This window comes from Camelus bactrianus, chromosome 29, assembly GCF_048773025.1.
Source record: "Camelus bactrianus isolate YW-2024 breed Bactrian camel chromosome 29, ASM4877302v1, whole genome shotgun sequence".
Classification (NCBI taxonomy): domain Eukaryota; kingdom Metazoa; phylum Chordata; class Mammalia; order Artiodactyla; family Camelidae; genus Camelus; species Camelus bactrianus.
The window spans coordinates 2,757,032-2,771,838 of record NC_133567.1 but is presented as its reverse complement, the minus strand read 5'-3'; the positions used below and the strand labels follow the sequence as shown (position 1 = coordinate 2,771,838).

At 49.1% G+C, this 14,807-nt stretch overlaps 1 protein-coding gene across 1 annotated transcript in view; it reads left to right on the top strand.

Annotated features, from left to right (window-relative positions):
* ST18 (ST18 C2H2C-type zinc finger transcription factor) overlaps positions 1-14,807 on the top strand; it is an 85,643-nt gene that overhangs the window by 15,517 nt on the left and 55,319 nt on the right. Inside the window, exon 5 of the mRNA XM_010970701.3 lies at positions 13,398-13,597. Coding sequence (XP_010969003.2) covers positions 13,398-13,597 — 200 coding nt within the window. The remainder of the gene's footprint in view (positions 1-13,397; positions 13,598-14,807) is intronic.

Here is a 14,807-nt window from a genome sequence, read left to right as displayed (position 1 = left end):
GAGTGAGCTCTGGCCCGGAACTGGTTTTCCTATCGTCTCTGTGTTCTCAGGGAAGCACGGTCCTATAATATTCTGAATGAGAGTATGAATTTTTTAAAAAGGCCACGTGATGGGCTATTAAACTAGGATGCAGGTGCTGGCAAAGGAGTCACTCCCCCAGCCCCACTGGCAAGGGGAAGGACAGGGCGTCCTGAGAGTGGTCCCGGGTGGTGGCCGCCTGTGGGGCTGGGCGACGGCAGAGCCGTGTTGGGGCCAAGCCTGCCTGACTTGGTGGGGTCTGCGGACAGAGGTGGGCAGGGGGAGGGGGGTCCTCAGAAGCCCTGGAGGTGGATGGGAAGGGAGGCACTAGTATGGTTAAGGGGTGGCTTACAGGAGCTGACGTGTGGCTGACAGCCTTGAGTTTTAGTTGAGTGCTTCTAAGTCAGGGGCAGCCTTTAAAAGCAAGTTATTTCTGGTTCAGTAGGATACTCGGCTGCCAAAACTCCACAGATTTGTGTGTGGACACATACAAACTTACGGATCCCCTAGACGGCGAGATGACACATACATTTACACACACATAGTTGCAAGCCTGTATCAAAGGTGGTGATCCCTACCAACTCAGGACTCACTTGGCTATTTAACAAATCGCTTTAAAAAAGTAACTCAGCACGGCGGCGGGTCCTGGGAAATGATTCATAGTGAAGCTGAGCAGGGTGAACGAAAGCCTTCCGAATACGGACAGTTCTCTTTCTTGCCCCAGACCCTGTGGGTGTCTGTAGGTTCCTAGTGTTTCAGTTCAGGGAACTAAGAAAGGAAGCGGGGTTTACGGACCAAATATCTGCATTCCGGTAAATGTCAAGGAATAAAGTCAGCATTTACGACAGGAGTCGTGTGAAACAGCCACGTGGTCTTCAAGAGGCTTTGGTCCGCGTGGGGGTAAGAGCCCCGGCTGCCGCGGTCCAGGCGGACGTCTGTGTGTGTGTCTGCGCTGGGCGTGCTCTGTTTCCCTCAGTGGGCGTGTCTTTCCCTTGTGTCGGTGTGTCTGTCTCCTGGGCTTCCTCCCCTCGGGTTGCTCTCAGCGCCTGCTTCTGCTGGTCTTCCCCCGGCACACACACACGTGCACGCAGATGTGCACACGCGCGCACACACACACACACACACACGTGCGCTCAGTCCCCCCCCTTTCCAGCCTCCCTGCCTCCCTTCCCTCTGACCCTCCCATCTCACCCTCTCTCTCCCCACTTCCTTCTTTTCCCATAGTCACTCCCTCTGCACATTTTCTACTCCAAGTGTTCCTGCTAGACCCTCCCTACTTGGAAGTGAGAAAACCATTCTTTTGAACGTTGAGAAGGAACTGTAGTAGAAGCCACACAGGCATTGCTAGAGAAAGAAATCGGTGAATTATGAGCAAGGTCAGCGGTGATCAGTTCTGCTCTCAATGGCAACAATAATGTGGCTCAGCTTCTTACTGCAAAAGCACCAAACACAGAGGCTGCCTGACCAACGCACTCACTCGTGTCATCTGAAGCAGTGACTCACTTATATTTTGAAGAGAAGAAGTTGCCGTGTTCGTTTCCAGTAGGCAAGATGTGGTTGTAATTATCGACTGCATGTAGAAATATTTCATTCTTACAGCAAATTCTTAAACATATTAAGCCTTACTCTCCGTCATTCTCAATAACCATTCAGAGCCTGTTCCTTAGAGAGAGTTCATGTCTGCCCATCTTGGGAAAAAGAAAAGTAAATAAATGTTCACACAAGAGATCAGAGGGACACCAATACTGTATTCATCATGGCACTAAATAGACCACACTTTCTGTTCCCTGCTCTTCATTAAAAGTCCTGCCAAACTTACTCAGTGTTGCTCCCTGCGGCCCTGGTGTGAGTGTTTCTGGGGGTGAGGGACCCACAGTAACAAAGAAGCTGCAGACTTCACCAGTAGTTCACAGTTCTTACTTCGTGAGTGAATGAGAGCATTTTCATTTACTAAGGGCATGTCTGCACCGCAAACATAGAAAGGAACTTGGCATACGACAGATTTGGACCTGGTGCATAAAATAGTTCCCTTCATAAGTTGCTTACAGTAAACTTTTCCCCCTGGAGTGGTCTGGCTAATTCACGTGATCTTGAGTTTGTTCACATGATTGTGAATTAAATATTAATCGCCGTGGCAACCTGGGTTCAAGAGTAACTTTAGAGCAGACCTTTTCTATGTGACTTTTATAATCGCTGTCAGTAACTCCATCTGATGTTCCCAAAGATGAGAGATGAATTGGGCTTTTTGAAATGGGATTTCGCCCCTGCCTGCATCCTGGGCCAGCATTCTATTCAACAACCTCTATAAAAACTTCATGTGCTCATTCTGATTATGAAGTAGTCAGGTCATTCAAATACACTTTGAATTCCAAGTTTTATGATGAAGTTAACTGAGTCTTCTTTCCTCAGAAGTGTGTGTGGAAGGGCCTGATCCTCCCCAAAGTGCTCGCACAGTGTCTACATGGTCATAAAAAATACCGTGTGACCTCTAGGAGGCCCCAGGCCCGGTGCTGCACACCCATGCATAAAGTATAAATAAACACAAATAAAGTATAAAGTCAGGGAGGGTACATGCAGGATGTCAGTCCTCCTGAGACTAACACAGATGTTTGCCAAACAAAATAAAGTAGGATGTTGATGAAATGGCAGGATGACTATAGCTTCTCTGTGTCATTCATGGGGGTCATTTGAAAATAACATGAAGATACTGGCATTTAAGATTTCTCTTTCTTTCAAGTTTGAGGTTTGGGACTTAAAACCCTTTCCCCCAGGGACCATCTGAGCAGCATGGCTGGTTCCTCCACAGGAAGCCAGGAGAACCCTGGCAGCCGGCAGCCTGCAGCCTGGAGACCCAGCCTAGGGAGCAAAGGCACCTCCCACCTTCTGATGACATAGCACCCAAGCTTTTTGCTTTGTTCATTTAACCATTTTTGTAAGCATACTCCACTAACAAAATTTCTGCTGGTAGCTCAATTGCTACATAAAATTATGTAAAATACTGTGCTAGGGAAATTAAATGGGACTTGCTTTATTTTCTTATAAAACTAGGCATTTGTGAATACACACAAAAATGAATAGATAACGGCTTTATCGCATACTAACATAATATACAAAGATAATGCGCAGTGTTTTTATCCCCATTTTCACAGAATGTCGCTGCTCTCATTTTATTTTATCTTATTTTTTGGTTAGGAATACAAACTCCAAGTCAAAAAAAAAAAAAAAAAGGAATCAAGAGTATTGCCTAATTCATTAAAGTGAAGAGAGCAACTTTGAAACCAGCTCTACAAATGCATTTAAGTTAAATTGTCAAGATGCTATAATTACTCAGCTGCATTTGATTTTTTTAGCGGACATGATCTATAGTAAAATACTTATCATAGAGCCACTAAGATGATGCAATAATCTTTTGAAGTTTGTTTTTTTTTTTTAAGTAAGTCTATTTTAAACATCTTCTCCTGAAATATAATTATATTGGCAAGGCAAATATTTGTGAACTATGTGAATTTCATTTCTACATTTCTTCATGATCAAAATAAGATCATTTGTTTAGTTTTTCTTAATACTTTTAGTTTTATACCGCTTTTTGACAAAATTAGTATAAAACCATGTAGAGTTTAGTGCTTTATACACTTAAGAAAAAGTATTTTGAAGTATTACTCAATAAATTAAAAAAAAACAAACTGTGGCTTTAATGAAGCCAAATTACCAGCAAACAACAACAGATCTCCCTTTGCACGTAAATTCTTTCTGAACTCTTCTGGTGCCCTCACTCTAAAATTTACATAATAACCAGCTCTCGCTGTCTTTACTTTTCTAATTTCGCCTTAGTATATCCAGTTTCTATCTTTTGCGGCAGTTCCTATGAATGACCCATCCCACTATGCTTCTGAAGAGGCCAGTGAACGTCATGTTTATGTATTGCACAGCTGTGTGGCTACACATGAGCGGAACTGACCCGTCAGTCTGTAAGCAATTCAAAGGAGCTTGGCTGGACCACATTATTTACCTGAGATCCATCACTTTTCTTTGAGTGTAAATTAGAGGACATCCCAATTTTATGTTGGACTGTATTCCAAGTTTTGGTGTATTTGTGTTTTAAATAAGATTAAACAGTTGTTTCCTTTAAATTTTTGGTTCATGTGAGGGTTGAATCATCTTTAAAACTGCCTGATTGTTCCGCCGTCTTGGGGAGCAGAGTTTGGAAATAACCAGTTGCTCATTTGGCCAATCCTCGTGTGGACCACCTGGGATTTCCTCACTCACCTGCTGCTGTTAACTTAGCCCCGCCTCTTTCCTGGCTGTCTTGCCAAAGCAGCCCCTCGGTGGTGAAGAAACCAGGAGCCAAAGCTCGCTGGATCTTCTGTTCCAAAGAGGGTGGGCGGCCACGTCATTCGAATGTTGGATGGGCAGCTTTCTGATGTCTCTCCTGGGGAAGCGCAATTCCCTGGGGTCCTGTTTGCACCGAGGTCGTCTTTGTACACTGACACCTGGGAGGCGTTCAAGTTCAGTGAACGTTTACCAAGCATGACCCAGGCCTTACGGATGCACAGGAGGGAAAAAAAGAACAAGAAACAGTCTCCGTCCCCTCGTAGCAGTTTCCGGGTTACCGGGAGAGACAATTACAATTCAGAGGGTCAAGTTTTATAATCACGGTAAATGCAAGCCCACTTTGCCACAGAAGCAGTGTGTTCTGACAGCGTTGCCGGATTCCACCCCAGGGGAGGGCGTGTCCGGCCAGCACGCGGGGCAGCGGGGGGCTTGGGGAGTCCCCCAGCTCTGCTCCACTGTTACCTCGCAGTGCACAGCAAGCTTTTGTTATTGTTGTTGTTGTTGTTGTTGTTGTTGCTGCAATGTGGCTATTTTGTGAAAAAACTGTTATGGATGTTACACAATGAATTTATCCTTCATAAAACTTAATCCCAATTAAATGAGGAACAAGCATCTGCTAGCTCTGGCCTTATGGGAAACAAACCTCTCCCCTCTTACAAACCTGATACTATGGAATAACCTTGCCAGCGGAGTCAGTGCTCCGTGACAGCAAACCAACCAGCAATAAATAGCAACAACTTCGACGCTGAGTTTATGACGCAAGTCACAGGAGAAGCTTACGTGATGGGCTTACCACGGCACACTGTCGCTCAACACAGCTCTGTAAACACGGGTGTGGTCACGAGTTTCCACGACAGAGCCGAGAGAGCCGGCCGTGGGTTTCAGGGACTGTCCTCCAAGAGACGGCCACCTCCCCACCGTCCCGTCTGTGTAAAAGCAAGCGTGACGTTGACGATGGCCTGTAACTGTCTCAGGAGTCAGGGGGCCCATTTCTTTTTTCCTTTTTCCTTTATTTAGTTTCGTTGACGTAGAATTGATTTACAAAGTTGTGCTGGTCTCAGGTGCACAGCAAAGCGATTCAGTTATATGTATCCATATATATTCTTTTTCAAATTCCTTTCCACCGTAAGCTATGACAAGGTATTGAATGCAGTGCCCTGTGCTACACAGTAGGACCTCAGGAAGCCCATTTCAAACAAACAAAGGACTTAGCTTTTCCACAGGAGCCTGTCTCCTGGTTTTGTGGGAGCTGGGCAGGTACCCGGGAGAGGAGCGGGCCGGTGGGGATGCCAGCTGTGATGTGCTTGCCACAGAGGCCTCGGCCAGCCCCCCGCAGGACTCCGGGGTGGGGATAGCTCTTCAGGGCTCGTCCTGTTCACCGTCCACCCCCTTCCTCCTTGCTGAGCACCTCCGCTCACCGAGCGGGCTCACCTGGCGGCGTGAGTCAGCCCTTCACCCCTGAGGGATCCGAGCCCTGGTCTCCATGACCTGCAGACACTCTGGCTGTTGCGCGTGTTGCTTTGCTGGCAAGTGGGGGCAGAAAGAACCAGGAGACACTCAGGGGGTCACTTAAGGGCCAGACGTGTGCCACTCTGTCCCCAGCAGCCTTGCCACTCCCCGTGGTCTGGGTCAGCGAGTCCTGCCAGGAGGGTGGCCCTTGCCCTTGCCTGCTGGTCTCCCAGGACGAGGAGCCCAAGAGACCGGGAGGCAGTCAGAGCTTAAAGTTTGCGAGGACCCTCACACGCCCCCGGGTGGAAGCGCTCTCCCTTCAGGGGCCAGGATCTTCAGACCCACTGAGCCTAGATTTGGGTGAGGGATTTGCAAGGCTGTTCACTGGGAGGCCTGGCAAACCAGGCCGCTCCTAATCCCACCTCCTGGTTCTTGGACTCACGTATTCGAGCTGTGTGATGCCCATCGAGAGTGCGTGCTGCCCCTCGCAGGGCACCACCTCCAAGCCGGCGTCTCAGCTGCACGCTCCGGGGTGGCTCTGCCGTTCCGTCAGGCCTGCGGTTTCCAGGATGTGTGGTAAGTGATGCTAACCGCCTCTCCAGGGACTTTCTTCCCGTGGTCATCTTCCTGACTGGGTCTCCTGGTCCGTGATACGTACTCTGGTGGGTAGGACACTCAGGCAGTGGTCCTGTCTGTGGCTCTGAAGATGGTCACGCAATCCTTGCCCAGAGCGTGTGTCGGTTCCAGCCAAGCTGATCTGCTGCTCCTTCCAGTAAAGGGTCCGGGGGCTGGCTGGCCTGCTCAGGGGATGGCATCATCCTGGGTGTCATCGCTGGCATTTCTCTCTCTGGCTGGCGGACTGGATGCTGGGCTGGGGGAGCGTCTACACCCACCTTCGTGGGAGCCAGGCTGTCAGGCCCGCCTGACTCCTCGACCCCTGTCTGGAATTCCCAGTCCACCGGCAGCTCCACTGGGCCAGCCTAGCACAGGGCTGACCGCGCCTGGCCGGGCCGCTCTGCCTGGAGGGCTGGTGAACGCTCTTTCCTTGGTAAATGCGCTCTGGTGGGTGTTGTCCAGCTGGAGAGAGGCCTTCACATTTCACCCCAACTCTCACAGGTGCCCCCACACGTCTCTTCCCCAGACCTCCTGACCCAGATCACCTGCTTAAACCGCTCGGGTCCGACACTCTGATTCGGTAGATTGACAGAAGCCGGTTCGTGAGGGTCAGGGACTCTGTCTACTAGCATGTACCTCTTTGCTGCAAAGGCCATGGCCTGGCTCCAGAAACCCGCGGCTCTGTGGGGTGGTTCTTCCATTGGACCTTGCCACGAACTCCACTAGTGTCCTTCCTTGTGCCCCAGACACCCACAGACTTGCCACAGGCTCCACCAGGTCTGTGTCCAGCCAGCCAGGCTGTCCTCAGGGCTGCCTGGAGCCGCTTGGAGGCCCTTTCAAAGCTGGCCACCGCCCGGGTCACTCAGCACCGGGATGGAAGCACTGTGCCCAGGTGCACTGGGCCGTTCCCGCAGCCTCGGGGGGCAGTCTGGCGTCAGGCTTTCTTCTCGGCGGTGGGAAGACTAGATGCGGTCATTTGTCCTTTATCATAAGTGGGGGCATCTGGAAGGCCCTGAAAACTTCCCTGATATGGTGTGCCCCTGAATCTTGGCCAGCTCGTCTGTCTCGCCAACGCTTCTGTAACACTTGCCACTTCTTGCTTCTCTGTTCGCATTAATGTGGGGTCATCAGCAGCGTTCACCCACGTGATGCTCTGCAGGATGTCCGGGGCACCCGGTCCCTCCAGCCTGTGCGAGGGCCGTGGGCAGCAGGTTTGCACAGGCCTCGGCAAGCCTGGGGTCTTGCTACCAGGACGCTAGCTGCTCCTGGTGCTGCTCTCCGATGGAGACAGGAGAGAATCTACCTGGCACGTCTGAGACAGAAACACGCAGCTGAGTCTGTGTTCATCCGCCAAAGCAAAGACCCCGTATCTTGGTCCAGCGGCTGCAGTTAGAAATCACTGGTCTGAGTCTGTGGCCGCCCGCTGGTAACCACGGGGTCAGCCTTGCTAGAGTCTGTGCTGGCAGGTTTAGTGGAGAAATCGCAGGACCGCCGGCCGTGCGCCTTCGGAGCTGTACGGGGAGCGCGCATCACTGTCACGTCTGCTAGATGGAAATGTTTTGGACATGCTGTTTTGCTGATGGAAAGGAGAAGGTTTAGAGGATTCCACTTACAATTCTCACTTTCCTCGCCAAGAAGCCTGTTACGTTTTGCATCCACCTGGAGCCGGAAGGGCCTCGGGGCTCCTCATTTGTGTGTCAGATCTTTGGGGATGTGCCTGGCATGTGTTTGCCGGTTTTTTCTTTTCCTTTTTCAGTGGAGGGACTGGGGATGGAGCCCGGGACCTCGTGCCTGCTAAGCACGCGCTCCACCACTGAGCTGCACCGTCCCCTCCCCACCCTCCACTGTTTAAATTGATCATCATTTTCTTATTTATTTGGAAGAATTCCCTTATTGGCCATTGAAAACCTGTCTGAAGAGTATAACGTACACCTGGGAGCAGGTACTCAGCACGAGGGCCGAGCTCGGCGCATCTTCCTGACGCGGCCAGGCTCGTCGAGGCAGATCAAGAGACAGAGCGTGGAAAAGAAGCCCCCCTGCCTGGTTGGCGTCTTCTGATGAACAATAATTCCTAAGTCTAAGGCGCTCTCGTTCATCCGGCTTCTCCTTTAAATCAGTGCTCTCTGTAAAGCACTTACGAAGTCTTTGCCAAGGTCACAAAGGTGTGTTCTCACGTTTTTCTCCAGAAGCTTTAGTGTTTTGCAGTGTGGGGTTTAAATGCATCAGCCTTCGGGAACTGTTTGTCGTATGCGCCGTAAGGTAGAATCAGACTTTTTTCCAGATAAATATCCAGTTGACCCAATGCCAGTCATCGAAGAAACCACCCTTTTCCCAATGACACCTTTGTCCTAAGCTGACCGCACATGCGTGAGTCTCCTTCTGGACCCAATGGTGGAGCGTCCACTCCGTGCCATTGCTCTGCTGGTCTGTGTTTGTACCAGTCACACCGCATCCCAAGTGCTGTCGGTTTGGGATCAGCGTTGACCTCCAAGGCTGGGAGTCTCTCAACTTCATGATTGTTCTTTCTCAAGACAGTTTTTGCTGTTCTTGGTTCTTTTCGTTTCCATACAAATTTTAGAGTTAATGTGTTCATTGCTTAAAAAAATTTCTTCTTGGGGTTTGTTTAGGATTGTATTAAACCTGATAGATCAATCTGGGGAGGACTGAAATCTTGCAGTGCTGAGTCTTTTAGTCCACGAACACTTTCTGTTTCTCTGTTTATTAAGATCTTCCTTCGTTTTCTCAAAATGCTACTTGTTTTGTATAAAGCCTTTTGTTCGATTTAGGCCCCAGTGTCTCAGACTTCCTTGCATCATAAATGCTTTTATTTTAATTATTTTTTTTATTTTTTTATTGCTGGTTTATAGAAGTTCAAATAATTTTTAACAGTGACCACTAAGTTTACTTTCTTGTTCTAATATTTTATCTGCAGATTCTTTTGGATTTTCTCAAACACAGTCACATCTCTGAAACTAATAATAGTTTTTTTTTTTTCAATCATCATAGTTTTGGCTTTTCTGCCAATCTTTTTAATTCAAATTCATGCTCTTGGTCCCTTTGCCCGAGCCTGTGGTGTTCTGCCTAAGCGGAGGAAATCGGTAGGAATACTCACTGTGAATTTTCCATGGAAATGTTGGCGCATGGAAATGGTTTCCTTGGACTCAGGGGTTCATGACTCCCGGTTACTTTTCTGTTTTATTCCTTTAGGGGGATGTGCTCAGCATATATCTCTTGCAGAACCTAGATTTCAAGATGTGTTGCGTATCTTCTGGTAACTGGCACTGAGGATTTATTACTGTGTGGAAAGTAAGCTGGAAAACCGTTCTGAAGCCCTGCGCTCACGGGGCAGGTGTGGGGGAGCCACAGTTCCCTGCTCTACCGGGCTCCCTTCGGAAGCCTGGCAGGTCAGCGACCTCCACGCTCAGCGTCCCTCCAGCACCAGGTCCACCCTTGGTGCCGTCTGTTTGTTGTCTTCCGCCACCGTGTTTTGAGTCAAATTTCAGCCATATGCTGTCATCAAAGGAAATAGAATTCGAGTTTCTAAATGGAAGCACTTTTCAAACCTGTAGCCAAAAGTTTCAGGTAAAAATACAGATCTTTTCAAGATATTTTAATAAAATCCAAACCGCAGATCTGAAACACGGTGCGGAAAGGTGTCTGACGCGTTGATAAAGTTCCCCCGAGGACTCTGGGTGTTTAAAGCAACAGTTCAATTGAATAGAACAATAAATGCAGGGCTGAGTGTATTTTTTCTCTTTCTTTCTCATCTACTAGAAAAATATAGAGAATAGAGCTCATTTATTTCCTTAACATTTCAGAGCTCCACAGATGGGGAAACACAACCCAGTGGAAATTATTTCTGGCAGCCTTGAGAAGCTATGTTAGCATTTTGTGGCATTTCTTTCAGTGGCACATAAAGCCTGGCTTGCCCTCATCACAGTGTCACAGTGAAGTGTCACAATAAAGCCAAAATAGTGTGCCCTCAGGGAAAACGAGGGAAAGGGGCCATTTTCCATGCACACACAGAGGGTAATATTTATTATAAAGCCTCTGATTTTAGCTCCAAATGCAGCCTGGGCCATGGCTACTTTGCAGCGGAGAAATTCACAGAACGTGAGATTTAAAGCAAACGTTACATATGAATCCAGTGTAACCGGTGTAAATGCAGAGACCTGGCACAGAAGCAGCGCGCATTCGCGGACACACGAGCTCGCGTCCGTCCGGGGAGGGTTCCCGGGCCCGCCCCGGGGGCGGCGGCCTCAGCCTGGTGCCGGCGGGGTCCCGGGAGCACAGTCAGAACTGGGAGTCAGAAGAGCCCCATCCTGACCGAACTTTGTCATCAGCAGCGCAGCTGTCACCTTCTTTGTGGGGACAACCTGGGGTATGGAGGTTATTATCCCTCGGTTGGATGAGGAATTTAGGGGTCCAAAGACTCAGTCAGTCGTTGCCGATTACACAGCTAATATTACTAACTTCAGACGCAGTCAGTGTCAAATAGCCACTTATTTTAAGCGAAATGTGTACCTTTGGTAAAACTTTACATACCCTCGTCGTCCTCCCATGGTTACTATTTGGACCCAAATACTGAAATTGCTTTTTATTATCACGAAATGTCTTCTCAGTGGGTTCACTCCACTGCCCCAGGCTGTGGACACATTGCGGGGTGACGGGGTGGGAAGAGGGGCCTTAGCTCGGTTTTTCATCATGTTTTTCTTCCCTGCAACTCAGTGTCATCTCCCGATCTAACGGGTGTCCTGAATCACTGGGGAAAGACTGCGGTAGGCACTCGCCCAGTCTGGACAGTGGCTGGTTTATCCAGGCCCCACTCCACCCAGTGGTCGAAGGCAGGCGAACATTACCCAAGCGTATTTTGACTTGGCAACACATCAGAGGAGAGAGCGTGAGCTTTGGGGACCAGCAGACCGGATTCAACGTCAGCCCCGCCGATTATGAGCCACGGGACTTGGGGAACGTTCCTGGTCTTTCTGAGTAAACTTGGGTGATAGGATTAACGAGACGAAATCTGCAAGGCTCTTGCTGGTGGTAGAGGTCCGGCCCACTCGTCACCCCAGCCATCGGAGGGGCAAACGACATTCGTCTGGCTGACCCTTGCTTTGCTAATCCCCCCGCCAGCCCACGTCTCTCTGGTCAGTGCTCCTGGCACTGACAAACCTTTATTTTAATAGCCCTTCTTGGCTTCTTCCTCATACCAGCGTGGCACTTAAACTGGTTTTTAGAATCCACTTTCTTTTCCCGCTTGACTACCTGAATAACATTTGCCAAGAGCCTCCTCATTTTCTGTCCATCTTGGTTCCAGGTAACGGTTAAGCGGTCTTGTTTGTGTATTTTCTAAGCATCTTTGATGGAAATTCACTTGATGTCGGAAACTTTGGTTCAGGGAACTTCTTGAACTCGCTTCGCATACCCGGGAACTTTGTCCCTCCTGCCTTCAAGGTCGGCCTCCGTGATGGAGAAGGTGCTGTTTCATGGTGGAGGAAGGGGCGCCCTGCTCCCCTGGACTTGCTGCCGTGACATCGTAGCCTCGCGTTGTAGACGGTTCTCCGTGACAGGCCGCAGGCTCAGACGGTGTGGGTCTGCCCCTGGTCTCCTCACAGAGGCACGTGTTTGCTCTCATGGTCCTCTCGTTAGATTCTCGTTTGCGCCATCTTCTGTACGCGGTCACTATACATTTGGGCTCCTCAGGGAAATTTTGCAAAAGCATCTTAGTTAATTTAGGAAACTCACTGTCCTCCTTCTCATCAAGATCATTTGCAATTCTCAATTTAGTCTTTTGTGAGAGATTTCTAACCCTCTTGAATTATCTCTCTCCAGAATCCTTTTTCCCCTGGAAGGAATACCACTTTTTTCTTCTGAAATTTTAACATCTCCCCTTCTAAATTCAAGAATTTATGCACGATGATAATCAAATAATTTTCATGAACAGGCCACCATTGGTGTCTCTGCATCGATGTTTCCAAGAGAACAATTTAAGGCCTCATCCGAGGAATGTTACTGACGCTTTGATCGTCTTTTACAGATGTAATGAGCACTGTTTCATTACTCGGAGTCCAGGGTTCTCTCCTCTGGAATTTTTCATCTCAAGCTCTTGCATTTTTCTTCAAAGAGCATTTAATAGTATATGTCATAGACTCACTGTTGGCTAAACCCTCTGGTCTTCCCAGATCTTGCCAAGAGAATGTTTGTCTTAACTTCAACACGTGGAGTGATCTGCGTTAATTCCAAGTGAGCTGAACGTGGGAAATCTATTTTGAAAGGGCCACCTCAGGAGCATGTCCAAAAAAAAAAAAAAAAATCATATGAGAACAGGAGGAAGGATAAACTGTTGTCCGTTTTTGTGAAATCCAATCTTATTTCCCCTCCTTTTATTTGTTTGTTCTGCGTGCCAAATGGAGGGAAAATCAAAGGCAGCGTGCCACCCGCATCTTTCCACTTTTTTCCAAGGGTGGGGATGAGCTGATCAAATGTTCACAGCTTGTCCTCTCCCTTAATGCCCCCGTCTTTCAAGTCAAAGCCCAGGATGTGGCATCTCAAGTCGGACGTGCAGCTGCGGCAGAGATAAGCAGTTCCCGCAGCAGGCCGCCGTGGGAAGACCTTGTGACTTACCCGCGCTGGACACGTTTCTCGTATCTGCTGGTGTACTTTTCACATTAGGTCCTCCTCAGGATTAGCAAACCAGTGCGAATCTTGTTTCATCCCTCCCTGGTATTGAGCGCAGTGCCAAGCAAAGCGCAGATTAGCATATGCTCACTCAGGATTAAGGATGATTTTTTCAAACTCTTCTGATAGGCAGTAACATGGAGTCTGCACAGTTCAGTGCATTCCATGGACGGGCTGTTGCTGTTCGTGCCGACCGCTGACCCCAACCCCTGGGTCCCAGGTGTCTGGGTTGCGCTTGGTGATGGTCAAGGGCAGGCGGCAGTGAACCCTTTCACCACGCTCTTCCTCTGTCCCCTCCACTGCAGCGCTGCCTACGATGGCTCCCCAGCCAAGAAGAGGAGGGCTGGAGAGCCGGCGCTGGGGGTCCCGGTCAACAAGAGGAAGTCCCTGCTCATGAAGCCCCGACACTACTGCCCCAGCGTGGACCGCGAGGAGGGTCGCGCCAAGCGGCCGGAGGCGGAGGGGCAGGACGGCCCCCAGGAGACCAAGCACCCCCCCAGCGCAGGTACCAAGGGCGAGTGGGCCCAACTTCACGCACCCCGGGCACCGCCTTACCTTGCAGAAAACCCGCCGTTTGTGTGGTGGGAAAAGCACGTTGCAATTAGATTTGGTGTTGGCTTTGGTTTTGGGTTTTTTTGGGGGGGGGGGTAGTTTGAGCTGTACCCTCCCTCCAGCACATTGCAATTAGGAAGCAAAACCAAACATTCATGTCCCTCAGCATCCACCCAGGGAGGACCGGTTGTCCCTCCGTCACTGGAGAGTGTAGATGTAAGCTGCAGAGCATCCTCACCCTGAAGCCCTTTTCAGGGGCACAGGATTGGGCTGTGCCTCTTTCTGAAGGAAATACAAGCGACCAGGCCTCAGAGTCAGGTGGCCTCGACCCCCTGGTGGGCCGGCGTCTCGGCCCTGAGAACAACCCGCAAAACACGCTTCGAGACATTTACGACAGGACCCGTGAGACACTATTTCGAAATTTTATTTTATTTTGTTTACTTTTTAACTGCCGTATATTTACAAGATTATGTTAGTTTCGGGTGTACAGCGTAGTGATTCAGTGTTCCTGCAGACAAAACTCCATTAAAGCCATTACAGTGTAGTGGCCGTAACTCCCTGTGCTGCACAGCACATCCTGGGTGCTCACCTACTTTACGCATAGTCGTATGTGTCTCTGAATCCTACACTCCTGATTCTGCTTTGAGATTTGGGGATCAGTCCCTGGTAGCCACAAGGGCCCCACACTGGGCACGAGGCCGGACTCGAAGGGCATATGAGAAGTACCTTAAAAGTTTATTTAAAAGAATACATGGAAGTCTAAGTGTGACTTACTAGAAAATGAAAGGAGATGCATGTATGTTCTGTTACATTCCCATTTTTTCTGAATGTGAGTTTTTAAGAAGTCAAAAGAGACAAAATAAGTTGTTATTTGAAAAGAAGCATAAACTATACAAAGGCAGCAAGATTCCCAGATCACACATGTCTATTGCGTATGGAATTGTACTGACCGCAGGAGGTGTTAAAGAAAAGAGGTGAAGGCTGCTGCCTGAGTGAGCACAGATCTCTGATCACAATCACCAGATTGCCAGCAATCTCGACTTGCAAGTAGCCTGAAATTCTGTGGTTAAAACACAGTTACGTGCCGATTTGCTAGCGTTTGAGTAAATTTTCTGACTTTTCTGCATTTAACATATGGCTTAAGACCTCCTCGCTTACCTGTA